General features: G+C 38.2%; 1 protein-coding gene across 1 annotated transcript in view; it reads right to left on the reverse strand.

Annotated features, from left to right (window-relative positions):
* The window catches only part of LOC114644615 (hemicentin-2-like), a 405,336-nt gene that overhangs the window by 388,807 nt on the left and 1,247 nt on the right, over positions 1-15,282 (reverse strand). The window contains exon 3 of the mRNA XM_051920620.1: positions 3,330-3,605. Coding sequence (XP_051776580.1) covers positions 3,330-3,605 — 276 coding nt within the window. The remainder of the gene's footprint in view (positions 1-3,329; positions 3,606-15,282) is intronic.

The raw sequence follows: 15,282 nt of genomic DNA on the forward strand, positions 1-15,282 counted from the left end.
AGGTGAAGACTGAGGCTTTTGGGTAATTCAGAGGGGTAATTTTAGCTCTAACATAACATTCCCATAAACCTCAACCTTATAATGAACTATGATTATGGAATTATCATGTTTTGGAGATCACTTTCCTTAGCAAGAATTCGTCATCTATCTTGACTTTAAGGGAAAACAGATGAAGTACAACACCTGAAAGCTTTGAAAGAAAGAGTGTTTCACTCTGCTAAAAAATTAACCTTACAAAAAGATTCACCTATCAGCAGAACAACTGTCCCAAACAAATAACTGACACAAAATTGGCAGGGATGAATAAGAAAACAATGAAATATTCTTAAGTGGCCTAATTAAATTCACAGACTCTAGGTAATATTGAACTAGTGTTGTACTTGGAAAAGGGATGTCCATAAGCACAAATTTACAATTTAATATGTTTGTTTTAGGAAACTAATCCAGAATCAATCACAAGGGCATTGACAATTACAAAAGTCAAAATTGTTGCGACTAACTTACTCACAAACAGCTCCATTTTAGCTGACCTCTTTTCTTCAGTAACAGAGTTGAAAGCCTCACAGGTGTAATTGCCTGCATGATTTAATTTGACTGATTTGATTAAGTACACCGCTTCTTTATGTATGAGCTTCCCCTTCAGATACCAGGTAAAGATAGCAGTGGGCTGAGACACAGCAGAACATGTCAATTTGAGCTCTGCTCCAACAGTTACATTATCTGATGATCCACTAATAGACACTTGCTCAGGTCCATCTGCAATACACACAAAATACATAAGCAAGACTATTTTACTAAAAGTGTCTCAATCTATTTAAAAAAAAAACATTTCTTTTCACTTACTATTGACATTATGATGTTGTGTAATAATTAAATTGTAAGGGGACAGCCAAATGACACAATGGATAGTGCCGTCACCTAATAGATCCTCCATCCTCAAATTGAATCCTGGATGTAGATTTAGTTCATATTGATTTTGAATGTTCTTTTTTGTCGGCATGGTTATTCTGGTTTTCCTTTTACATGCCCAAAAATGTGTACATGGGGTTAACAGGTGTTTTCAGACTATACATTTATATAGCATGTTTCTCATTACTCAAGAGCTTAGAGGGGAACCACTTCAACCACCACCAATATGTAGCATCCACCTGGATGATGCTACAGCATACATTTTTGCGCCAGTACACACACCACACATGAGCTAGTAGGTGGTGAAGTGGTGAGGAAGATAGGCAATAAGAGAGTGTGGATGATAAAGGGGCCAGAATGGACAAGGCTGTGATGCGCAATTTAGCCAGGGTATGCACCCTGCTCTTTTCAAAAGATGCCCAGGTATCTTTATTGACCACAGAATGTCAGGACCTTAGTTTTACATCTCATCCAAAGGATGGCACATTTACAGCACATACCATAGGGTAAGTGCCCCCTGATGGTCTCACCTACAACTCTTCCTGCAGTAACCCAAGCTTTTCCTAGATGGTCTCCCATCCAAGTTGGCCAGCCAAAGGATGGCACATTTACAGCACATACCATAGGGTAAGTGCCCCCTGATGGTCTCACCTACACCTCTTCCTGCAGTAACCCAAGCTTTTCCTAGATGGTCTCCCATCCAAGTTGGCCAGCCCTGAACATACAGTACTTATCATCAAGTGGAAGACCTGTTCTGAAGTGCATGTGGTGTGGCTGTGTGAGTGTGCCCTGTGACAGACTGATGCCCTTTCCAACACTGTTTCCTGCCTTGTGCATGTGCTACCAGGACAGGCTCCTGTTCAGAATCAGAATATCTTTATTGTCATTGTAACAAATACAATGAAATTGCCATGAGATGTATTCATTGACTCTAAAAATGCTATTTTTATGAAAGTTTGATGTAAGTTACAGTGAGAATATTTGTTAAATGATGTTTCTTTAGAGAAGAGCTTTTAATGGTGAGCAACATGTTAAGAATTTTAAATAAACAGCACAATACAGTTTTAGAAGATGTACAATAAATGTGTTTATTTTCAGCCAAAATAATCTTATTAATGTAAAATGATATTTACATTGCAGATTATCAATATATCTAAGTACCTTGCCTACCATAAACCACACCACTATAAAAAAACCTTTACACATGCATACCTTTCTTCTCCACCACTAAATCTTCACAATAAATAGCCCCCCAAAGGTAAAATGGTGTATAAGTTGTGGCAGATGGCCGGGACCCATGCCCGGTCAGGATGCCCCTTTGACACTGGATCCAGGGGAGCAGTCATGGGATGCACACTACGTCCCCCAGAACACTTGTTGGCAGCCCCCCTGGGCTGCATCGGGGCCAATAGTTTGGAACACCGGAGCTCATTCCTGTTGGGCTCCATGACCACCGTCAAAGGGAGCTGCATGGCTTAATGAGCCCATGTGGGCTGGACTGCAGCCACACCTGGAAGTGCAGCCTGAAGTAGGTGGACGAGCACCTGGAGCACTTCGGGGGTGCCATAAAAGGAGCCTGCAGCCACTACTCTAGGCACCAGAGTCTGGAGGAGGAGGACGAAGCTGCCTGGGAGGTGTAATAGTGGAGGAAGAAGAGTGTGGTTTGGGGTGATTTACTTTGTGTGTTGTTTTGGGCCTGTGTTGGGCCTGTGGGACATGGGGAAGACGTGCCCCACGGCTGAAGAAAAATAAAAGTTCTTTTTGTTTATTTTACACATGCCTCCGTTGTCAGTCTGTGTCGGGTCAACACCTATATATCGCATTTACCACAAAGTATAATACCATTTATTCTGAAGTTATTTAACAGGGGCAAGAGTTGCTCTGAAAAGGCTGAAGCCATTACACTTTGTAATGTAATGTCCAGATCTCTCAAAGTACTATCACCCAATGTCTTTTCTCATTTTAAGACTTACAGTATGTGCCAAAGAAAACCATTCTATTGCTTGTTGTATTCTCTGGCCAGTAAACCAACAGTGCATTTTAAGTAGATTGCTTGATATAGTGCTTGTTATTAATATACTTCTTCACATAACAAGGTATTGAAGTATAAAGCATCAGTGGCCACACTTGTATCTGGAAGTGTACTGTATAAGCACAGAATAAGAGTTAGTGTAGTTTTTACTGTGTCTTCTGACCTTTTCTTCCAGGTCCTTCAGCATGTAACAATACAGTATATATATTACACTGTATATTTCAAATAGAGTACCCAACATTTAAATATTTTTCAGAATAACACAGGGAGTAAGCAATGAACATTTCTCTCTTCAGTTTCTAGTATATCACTAAACAACATAGACCCTGGGTGACCTGAAACAACGTTAGTTCCTCTGAACACAAAAAGTTAAAGATTATTTACTTACAGTTGACAGTCAGTATATTTACTTCACTGCTCATCTTGCTGGCTGGATTGGATGCTGTACACTTATAACCATCATTATCTGACCGCAGTACAGGATTAAAGGACAATGTTTTACTGTCTGCAGACAAGGTGATGTGGCCAGATGGAGAGAGAGGCTGATCGTTCTTTACCCAGTGTATTGAATCCACCTGTCCAGATGCATCACAGGTCAGAGAGAAAGTCTTGTTTTCTATTGGCTGTCCAGGTTTTGCCGTTATCTTGACATCAGAAACAGGTTCTGTAAAGAGAAAGACCACAACAAAAATGAGTCATACAATGACTCAAGAAATCAAATTAATTGATTTTCCAAAGTGATAATAGTATAATTTAAAAAATAAAATCAAGAAGACATTGGCTATTAAACAAATTATTACAAATTAAACAGTTATTTAAAACCAGAACTGTAGATCTGTGAGGCTACAATAGGGCCAACCAATGTACACCCATGTCACTGTAGTTAGGATATAGCAGGTTGGATAATGGATGGATGGTATTGAATCATCAGTGAAATATATGGATGTTTGTTTGGAAAGGATATATTCAATAATTTTACAAAATTATGGTGCAGGTATGGCCTAGACAAAGATTAGTGGATATAGTGAAAGTGTTTTGGAATTTGCTGTTAGATTTTTAAGTATATAGGAAGAAGTTTGTAGGATTGAAAATGCATGCCAGGTGAGGTTATTCCACTTGCAAAATGGGAATTAGTAACGAAAGAAACAGGCCAGGTAAATACAAAGCTTGTGGCAAGCCTGGGCACTGGTCAAGAGACTATAGAATAAAGAATGTAGCATCTGTGACCATTGCAGAGCATACAGTGCATCCGGAAAGTATTCACAGCGCATCACTTTTTCACATTTTGTTATGTTACAGCCTTATTCCAATATGGATTAAATTAATTTTTTTACTTAGAATTCTACACACAACACCCCATAATGACATTGTGAAAAAAGTTTACTTGAGGTTTTTGCAAATTTATTAAAAATAAAAAAACTGAGAAATCACATGTACATAAGTATTCACAGCCTTTGCCATGAAGCTCAAAATTGAGCTCAGGTGCATCCTGTTTCCCCTGATCATCCTTGAGATGTTTCTGCAGCTTTATTGGAGTCCACCTGTGGTAAATTCAGTTGACTGGACATGATTTGGATGAAAATTAGATGACCTCATTGGGTGCCGCTGTGGACCAGGATGGGAAGAAGCCAGCTGCCTCAATTGCCCACCTGAGCATTGCAAACCACTGGTCCAGAAGCAGATGGTATAAAATTATTTTGTTAATTAAATTGTTTTGACTTAAAAATGTATATACAGTAGACAGTATAAACATTTTATTTTAAAAATTCGGGATCAACAGACCATTTATAATGAAGTGGACAGTACTTCTAAAAGGCTGATTATAATTGAGCATTATGTTTCACAAATTACCTGGATCTTCTTAACATATGGATTACCCGAATACTGTACAGTAAATAATCTAATTGCTTTGCAAAGGCTGATTGTAACAGAACATTATGCTGTGGCCACTTCAGATTACAGCTGGACTAAACAGAACTGTTTTAACCTGAAGTATGTGCTTCATGCTAAATATGCAACTCATTCTGTTACTTTTAAACAAAAAGAGGAGAGTATCATTATTCTCAATTATGTCAATTTTACATGTATTTTTAAATTTTCATGAAGTGGACACTATGGAATGGCTGTAGTAATAAAAAATAATAATTATTTGATGTAAAACATGGATTGGAAAAAGCAATTTGCTAGGAACTACCTTTTTATAGCCTTTTTACTTTCACTTTTTAGACTTTTCAATTTTTTCCTGCAAAGCAGTAATATCTGACTGGCTTAAGGACATGCTGACATGCTTGAGAGAGGACGTGCTGACATGAACTTTGCAAAGGAGATAAGCTGATGGGAGTTTTTGGTGTTTTGTGTGGTGTGAGAGTTAATTAAAAAAATACATTTTGCTCCTAAAAACTTGAGTTTTGGTGCGCATTGCAACAGGTACACATGTTGTGAATGTAGAAAGGACGGTCCTTGCGTGTGTGTGAACTGTTAACTTTTGAATTTGATGATTGCATATAGCACTGAACTGACCTCTCTGTACTATTCTTTCCTATGCATGTCCTAGAGTACAAAAGAAACAGCACCATACAGCAACATGGAGACTGGCAAGAGCGGGAAAAAAAAAAACACACGGTCACTGATTACAACCGCAAGAAGTTATGCGAATGAATAATATGAATATGAATAATATGAATAATGTTGCATCCGTGCCAAAATGTTTTCCGAAATGTACTATACAGGTCTAAGAATGAATAATTCCAAATATCATATACAGTAATCCCTCCTCCATCGCGGGGGTTGCGTTCCAGAGCCACCCGCGAAATAAGAAAATCCGCGAAGTAGAAACCATATGTTTATATGGTTATTTTTATATTGTCATGCTTGGGTCACAGATTTGCGTAGAAACACAGGAGGTTGTAGAGAGACAGGAACGTTATTCAAACACTGCAAACAAACATTTGTCTCTTTTTCAAAAGTTTAAACTGTGCTCCATGACAAGACAGAGATGACAGTTCAGTCTCACAATTAAAAGAATGCAAACATATCTTCCTCTTCAAAGGAGCAAACAAATCAGTAGGGCTGTTTGGCTTTTAAGTATGCGAAGCACCGCAGCACAAAGCTGTTGAAGGCGGCAGCTCACACCCCCTCCGTCAGGAGCAGAGAGAGAGAGAGAGACAGATAAAAAAATCAATACGTGCCCTTTGAGCTTTTAAGTATGCGAAGCACCGTGCAGCATGTCGTTTCAGGAAGCAGCTACACAGAAGGTAGCCAACGTGAAGATAATCTTTCAGCATTTTTAGACGAGCATCCGTATCGTCTAGGTGTGCGAACAGCCCCCCTGCTCAATCCCCCTACGTCAGGATCAGAGAAAGTCAGCGCAAGAGAGAGAGAAAAGTAAGCTGGGTAGCTTCTCAGCCCTCTGCCAATAGCGTCCCTTGTATGAAATCAACTGGGCAAACCAACTGAGGAAGCATGTACCAGAAATTAAAAGACCCATTGTCCTCAGAAACCAGCGAAGCAGCGAAAAATCTGCGATATATATTTAAATATGCTTACATATAAAATCCGCGATAGAGTGAAGCCGCGAAAGGAGAGGCGCGATATAGCGAGGGATTACTGTATACCTATGTCTCTGTTTATCATAGGCCATAAGGTGCATACTAATTCAGTGTGAGCAGGAACACTCAATAAAACTGAATACAAAAAAATCAAGTTTCGGTGAGATATGAAGAAGGCAGATTCACCAGCGTTTGTGTGTCAGCTTTTATCCCTCCAAATCAGAGAATGTCCAGTTCCATTGCCTCAAAACACCACTCACATCTACAGTTATTCCCAATTTCAAATAAAAACTAACACCGTCAGATCCATGGAGGGGCGGTAATATGTATCGTGATCGTGGTTGAGAAAATAAAAATGAAAAAAAAAGGTAACTTTTACAAGTACTATAAATGTACACTGTCTGGTACAGACGCCAACCAAATGTATGTGTGTACTGTATAATATTAACAATAAAAGCAGCTCATTACTGAAAACAGCAAATATAGGAGTCAGTCAGTCAGGATTGAACCAGGAACTCTTGATTACAAGTCAGCAGGTCTTACCGCTACGCCACAGAAGCTGCTGTATCACCCTTGAACCTTTTGTGAAAGTGTTTATTTGATCTTTGGACTTCAGGCTTCACACATTATATAGTTTATGCCAACATTTTGTCATTTACTACTAAAATATGTAAAATGTTTCTGTTTTAACAATGTGTTTACACAAATTATTGTAGAAATGGAACACACATGAAATGCTGTTGTTCCAAATAACTATCTATTATTTCCACTCTAAAACTCCAGCACTTCACTCCTAGATAATCAAGACATGAGCTGGGAGAGCTTTGTGCATGCTCTGCGGTGGTGGGGGGATGGAATAGCAGGCTGCTTACTGTTTGTCTTTATCAGCACATTTACAGGACAAAAGACGCTGACGGAGAGGTGCAAAGGGATTTAAGGTGGGCCGGATCTACGAGTTTTTTCGTAGGCTCTGGTAATTCTAGTGTTAAAAGGTTTTTTTTTGCTTTTTTTTTGTCCGCACAGAAGCAAATGTAGCTGGGTGTTTGGAGGTGCGCTTGAAAAAGTTTCTTGTACTTGTACATGTTATCTGTAGTTGAACTAGCATCGAGGAGGCAGGGAGCAGTAACTGATATCGACATCTGTAAGCAAATAACCGTGTCACAGCAATAAAATAGTTAATAAGTAACTGAAACAGAGATTCCTTAGTTTAAAAGTAAAAAATGGCCACGGCTGACTTCAAAGCAATAAAGGGGAAGGCTAAGCAGTGTGTAGGTAAGCGGCCAGCATTAAGACACCCGATTAGGCACAAGGGGCTGTAAGAGCAGATAAGATGGTAAAGTTTTATTTATTTGTTTATTTTAGATTGAACAGTTCAGTCCAGAGGTAGAACAGTCAAGTGGGCGACAATGTAAGAGTTCATTAATACGGGGGAATACAAACAGTGCGAGTGGAGAGCTTTTAAGTAAGGAATAACGGAATAACAGGAGCGCAAAGTTAGGAGAACATTCAGAGAAAAGTAAAGTTAACCTCATAGAAGGACAAACAGCAGGCAGCTGAGAGGGAAAACAGTACAGGAGCTTAAGGGGATAGAAGGTGTAAAATAGCTGTAGCAGTTCTTAGTGTTACCATTTAAGTTAAATCATTTAATTTTAAGAAAAAAAAAGTTAAGGCAGTTTTACTAACCCTAAATCAAATTTTAATAATGAGGCCAATGCAATGCAAGTCCTGTTGGATGTTGGACTTTTTAGATGATGGCTTGGAGGAGCCAGTTGTCTATGAGGGCTACATCTGCAGGAGATGCCAGCTGACCCAACACCTCAAGCTCAGGGTAGCTGAACTGGAGGAGGAGTTGGGTGGCCTGCATTGTAGTAGAGAATTGGTGGACTTGGCCCAGGTGTCCTTTAGAGAGATAGTGTGCACCTCTAAGGTGGTGCGGAAGGAGATTCCAGACCAGACAGGTTGAGATAGGTGGGTCACGGTCACAAGGCATTAGGTAAAGGGGCATCAACGACAGAATTAGAAGTGTCAAACCGTTATCAGGTCCTTGCGGAGCTAGACAGTATCTCTGATGATTCTGAGGTGGTAGGCAGGGATCAGGAGCCCCAACGGGCCACCTCAAAATCAGAACCTAGAAAGAAAGAGGTACTGATAGTTCCGGACTCAGTCATTAGGGGGATTGAAGCACAGGTTTCCTCAGAGTCGCCTTAACAGACCTGTACACATATAGGCACATGAGGTTACAGAGGTGACTGTAATACTAAATCAGAGGCGAATGCCAATGTCCACTTGTAACACAATAACAAATATTTATAGTTAGGTATATATAGTATAGTATTTATTTATTGACAGAAAGTCACAGCCTACATAGATTAGCATTGGGCCCCTATGCTCATTGGGCCCCTGGGCAACTGCCCATTGTTCCCATGTGTTAAGACGGCTCTGGGTTTGTTCCAGAGACAGAGAGGTGCACAGGCGGGGGACCTCCCTGGAAGGGTGGATAGACTCTTGGCCAGATCAGGGGTTTATCCAGTTGTCATTGTACATGTTGGAACAAATGACATCAATACTGTAAGGGTAGTCTGTTAGTTCTGCGATCCAAATTCAAAGAGTTAGGTGCCAGGCTGAGAAGAAGAACTGACAAGATAGTCTTCTCCAAACTTCTGCCTGTGCCACGTGCCAGTCTAAATTGAGGAGATTAGAAGGCTTAATGCGTGGCTCAAATCTTGGTGCAGGGTAGAAAGGGTGTAGGTTTATGGGGAACTGGGTCTCCTTTTGGAACAGATGGGACCTGTTCCGCTATGACGGGTTACATCTGAACTGGTGGGGCACCATTATACTGGGGAGACGTATGAGTAGGCTAGTCAAGGATTGATTACACTAGGGTATGGGGAGGCAGGGAGTTTAGGACAGGCCAGGTTTATAACTATACATGGAGGAACAAAAAACGGTGTAGAAACAAAAATACGTAGTAATATAAATTCTAACCCAACATTTAAATGTTGAAGGACTGACACATTAAAAATGGCTTGCCTTAATGCTAGAAGTTTCAAAAATAAGGTAAATTGGTGCTCTATGTAGCAGAGCATAATTATAATACTATAGCAATAATGGAAACCTGGCTAAGAAACAAAGATAGGGATGAGTGTAACATAGAGGGATGCACATTTTTTAGGAAGGATAGACAGAACAGAAAAAGAGGTGCAGTTGCTGTTTATGTCAAACAGAATTTAAATGCAAGTCCTCTTCAGTTGGACGATGAGCCCCATCTTAGTAAGGACATGTGACTTTGCCTGGAAAGCATTATGGAAAGAGGTCTTATTTTAGGAGTGTGTTACAGACTACCACATTCAGACAGTAATTTCAACACACATATTTTTAGTAATATTAAAAAATACAGTTTACAGGAAGATATTATAGTCATGGGGGACTTTAATTATCCAAATATTAACTGTGAAAACCTTGCAAATGGAGGAGCACAACAGCAGGAGTTTTTAGAAGTAATAAGTGACTGTTTTTTTAAAACAGTATGTTAAAGCACCAATACAGGGTGAAGCTTGTCTGGATTTAGTATTTTGTAATAATCAAGATAGAATTGTGGGTGTAGAAGTGATTGAACCATTAGGGTCAAGTGACTATAATATAATACTCAGTATTTTTCAAGAGCACAGATGCAAAGACTAAAATTGTTTAATTTAAATGGTATGGCAAATTTTGAGCAGATGCAGCAAAGTCTAAGGAGGATAGACTGGGATAAGCTTTTAAGTGTGAGGACAGTCGAGGAGCAGTGGAAAAGGTTTCAAAATGTTTTACATGTAATGCAGGACAGGTACATACTTACATTTGGAATTAATAGGAAATTTTTAAAAACACCAGGTGAGTTAATAAAGAGTTAAAAAAGAATCCGCAAAGTAAAAAACAGCTTTATTAGGCATATAAGACTGATGGCTCCAAAGTGAATCATAGAGCATATAAGAAAGAACATGAGGGCAACCATTAAGAAGGATATCACTGAGGCTAAAAGACAGTTGGAGAGGAATATGGCAGATAAGGCGAAAGATGAACCTAAGAGATTCTTTCAATATTTTAGTAGTAAAAGATCAGGCAAGGAGAAGGTCAAGTGCATCAGAAATAGTAACGGGGAATTAAAAGATACAGACAATGAAATAGCGGAGGCCCTAAGCTTGCATTTTTCTGAGGTATTCACAAGTGAGGAGTAGATAACCTCACAGCAATAAACAGGACTACTAAGAAGGAACTGAAGGATTTGGAAATTGTAGAGGGAGAAGTGCAGCTCAAATGAAATAGGCTGAAATCAAACAAATCACCAGGACCAGATAATATTTACACTCGAGTTCTTAATGAGGTTAGTGAGTACATATTTAAACCCTTGACACATATTTTTAGGAAGTCATTGCACACTGGAGAGATTCCTAATGACTGGAAAATGGCAAATATCATCCCCTTACATAAAAAGAGTGACAGGGCAGATCGAAGCAACTATAGACCAGTAAGCTTTACATGTATCACAGGAAAATTAATGGAAGGAATTATTAAGGATAAGATTGAGCAGCACATGGCAAGTACAGGAGTTTTTCTGAACAGTCAGAATGGGTTCAGAAGAGGGAGGTCGTGTTTTACTAACATGCTGGAATTCTATGTGGAAGCAATAAAAGGATATGATCAAAGTGGAGCATATGATATTATTTATCTGGACTTTCAGAAAGCATTTGAGGTTGGGCATCAAACTAAAAGAAGTGGGAGTTCAGGGTGATGTTTTTAGATGGGTGCAGAATTGGCTCAGACAACACAGGAAGCAGAGGGTGATGGTGCAAAGAACCTTATCAGAACTGGTCGATGTTAAGAGTGGTGTTCCTCAGGGTCAGTGCTGGGGCCTCTGCTATTTTTAATATATAGAAATGATTTAGACAGGAATATCAGTAACAAGCTGGTTAAGTTTGCAGATGATACCAAGATAGGTGGATTAGCAGACAATTTGGAATCCGTTATATCATTACCGAAGGACTTGGACAGCTTACAGGCTTGGGCAGATTTGTGGCAGATGAAATTTAATGTCAGTAAATATAAAGTATTACACATAGGAAGTAAAAGTGTTAGGCATGAATACACAATGGCTGATCGGAAAATTGAGAGAACACCTTATGAGAAGGATTTAGGAGTCATAGTAGACTCTAAGCTATCAACTTCCCGACAATGTTCAGAAGCCATTAAGAAAGCAAACAGAACACTAGGTTATATAGCATAATGTGTGGAGTACAAGTCACAGGAGGTTCTGCTTAAGCTTTATAATGCACTGGTGAGGCCTCATCTGGAGTACTGTATGCGGTTTTGGTCTCCAGGCTACAAAAACGACATAGCAGCACTAGAAAATGTCCAGAGAAGAGCAACTAGGCTGATTCCAGGGCTACAGGGGATGAGTTATGAGGAAATATTAAAAGAGCTGAGCCTTTTCAGTTTAAGCAAAAGAAAATGATGAGGTGACATGATTGAAGTGATTAAAATTATGAAAGGAATTAGTACAGTGGATCGAAACTTATTTTAAAATGAGTTCATCAAGAACACGGGGACACAGTTGAAAACTTGTTAAGAGTAAATTTCGCACAAATATTAGGACGTTTTTCTTTACACAAAGAACGATAGACACTTGGAATAAGCTACCAAGTAGTGTGGTAGACAGTAAGATTTTAGGGACTTTCAAAACTCGACTTAATGCTTTTTTGGAAGAAATAAGCGGATAAGACTGGTGAGCTTTGTTGGGCTGAATGGCCTGTTCTCATCTAGATTGTTCTAATGTTCTAAGTTAGCCTTTTGATGAATCAAAACTGTCTATTAGGATGTATCAACCCCTTCATGCATCAATGTTTAGTCAAAGGGCCTTTATCGCACCTTCAGGAATGTGACGGCAATATAATTCTAACTGATGTACAGATGCCTCGATTCAAACTTCTTTTCAATAAATATTCCCTTTTTAGACAGGTATTTAGAGTTAGGATTTGACAGTGCAATAATATACTTGGTCTCATAATCTCTCTCTTTAAAAAATATGAAAGATCCCTAATTTACTGGAAATTCCACCCTATATACTGATGGCACTTGTCAGCAGTTGTGTTTATTAATAGAACCAGGAGATACAGTGAAGTCGGTTAAAGCAAACTAAAGTCATAATCAGTTGAGTGAGAATCTCATAAACTAAGTCTAGAACATAAGACAAAAAAATCATAATGAAAGATGAGTGAGGAGATTGAAAACCAGAATAGTGCACATCACTTGGCCACAATGAGAGACATAACTTGAAGTCAGAGACAGAAAAAATTTTGAAACAAAAAGGAAATTTCAAATGAACAAAAGGAATTCTGCTTTGACAATCAGTATGTCCAAGTGGCTGACCTCTTTACCGACTGCCTTGTGACATTGCATTATCTCTGACATCTGATGTCACCCCTAACAACCAAATAGGAGCCTGAAGAAAATTTGAGTCAAATCATGACTAATCAAAGAGTCAACTAATGACATCCCAATTTTAATAGTTGTGTATTTTCCATGTATAACATATTTATCTTACATCGACATTTATAAGCACACTGACCTGAGGATCGATTAATCTGTTAAGGCAGGTGTATGTTGGAGGAATTCAAGAATACAACCATATTAGTTGTTTTGTTCTTTCTTTATTTATTTATTTTTATTTAGGAAAGGTTATTAATAGGATAATAAAATTTCAATTAACTAAATAAAAATATAATTTTTCAATGCCAATCTTAGTAGTGAGTAGTTACTGTTATTTCATTGTTCATTGAACTTTAGGTTTCAGTTGAATATTTTCAATGGTTCAGTTTAAACCAGTATTGTATCTCTCTATCTAAAAAAGGCCACTTCCCCTTCAGGTCCATCTCCACAGATTTTACCCTGCCACCAGTCCTGACAGTACTTATTGTCATTGAATTATGATTACTGGTGTCCTTATGTTCCATTTTGTAATCTGATATTTTCCAGATCAACTTCCATGTACTAGTTTTTATTATGGCAATAATAATGTTCACATAAAATAGATAACAAAAGTGATTAAAGACTAAATTTCTAGGATAATATGAAATTACTGTTAATGGCAGCAAGAAATGTTAAGTGGACATTTACTCTGTTGCTGAGACTAAAAAGGAAATGACCCAAACATCACACAGACACCTCACAGCACTGCCACCTCACCCATTGCCTCCTACAGAGTACAGGCTTAGGGCTTTGGTATGAAAACCTAACCACTGCATTACCGTGTCATCCATTAATTAGAGTATATATTCACATGAAATTTAGGTTCCATAAAATAGAATATAGTGTAAATTTAATTAATTATGAAAGATTTTCTTATGGTGTTTGATAAGTTTTAGTTCCAGGTATATTTTGCCATGTGGATTAAGTACTATGAAATGTACCCTTGACATTAAGCTCGAAGAATGAAAAACATTTTCAATAAATAAAATAGAAGTTCTAAAGGACACGCTTCAGACATAACTGCATTACATAAAATACAGTTTCACTCAAAAGACAGTATATGTTAGACAAAAATGATGTTGTTCAGTAATACCAATATGAAGGTGCTCCTGTGTGTCCTTTAGTATTATGTCTAAGTTCAAGTCAGATCAAGTAATATAACCAATGAAACAAAGCTAGCATTGTAGAAGAAAGCATAACTCTCTACTGGGATCCACAACCAATTCTTTTGTCAGATGACTCCTGGACCAAGATGCAGTGAACAAGCTAACTGAAGCAACCTCATGTCAGACCAAAAAGCTATTTCCTTCTATCATGAAACTGTGCAATCGGCAGCACCAGCTGAAAATTGCAACTTCTGATTCCATCAAGAAAAGGATTCTTGGAGTATGTTTCTTCTGGCTGGAACACTATCGATAGTTTCACCATGAAAACAGTACTGCTAACTTCCTTTCTCTTTAACAATATAGAATATTAATTTGGCAAAGCTAATGATACCAACCATTATGAAGTTGCACACACAATTTAAAGCAGTCATTTGACATACAAAATGCTGGAAAGAGATCAATGTCAAAAAATAAATAAGTAAACACCATCCACAGCTTGGTTGCAACATGCCCGCTTGGAAAATTCACATTTATTCAGATTTAATAAATTAATTCAATTCACTTTACAATTGAATTGACAGTTTCAATGGGGTGTACTTACTTTTTCACATGAATGTAAATACATAAGTAAATACATAAATTAATTAAATAAGAAATGTACTACCTTCCGACTATTTTGGCTTAAAATTCTTACATGGTTTCTGTTTACCTTGGATTTAAAATTACTCTCAACCTCCTTACCTTAATTTGTAGTAACACCAAATGAGATAACATTGTGCAAGAAAAATCTGTTTTGGTTTACTTCACTACATACATCCACCTCTTTTAAGTAAATAGAAACGTGTTATCCTATATCATATACAACTGGAAAAAACATTTCTCTCTACATGTTATGGTTCAAGTATTTTTTAAGATTTGGCAGGAATACATTAATGTTATCACAAAATAGTTTTTCAGGGTCTTGCTTCACTTTTGCTATTGTTAGCATATATGAAAAATTGCACTGAGCCTTTCTTTGCATTCAGTTCACTGCAATTTTTTTTTTTTTTAGTTTGGGGGACCTTTTTTGATGTGTGTGCACCATTTGCAGTCGTGCACCATATTATCCATGGTAAACTTGCCAATTGAAAAATTCTGTGGTGCCCCCTTCCTTTGATGCCCAAAACACATGCTTATTTTACTT

Source organism: Erpetoichthys calabaricus, chromosome 17, assembly GCF_900747795.2.
Source record: "Erpetoichthys calabaricus chromosome 17, fErpCal1.3, whole genome shotgun sequence".
Lineage (NCBI taxonomy): Eukaryota > Metazoa > Chordata > Cladistia > Polypteriformes > Polypteridae > Erpetoichthys > Erpetoichthys calabaricus.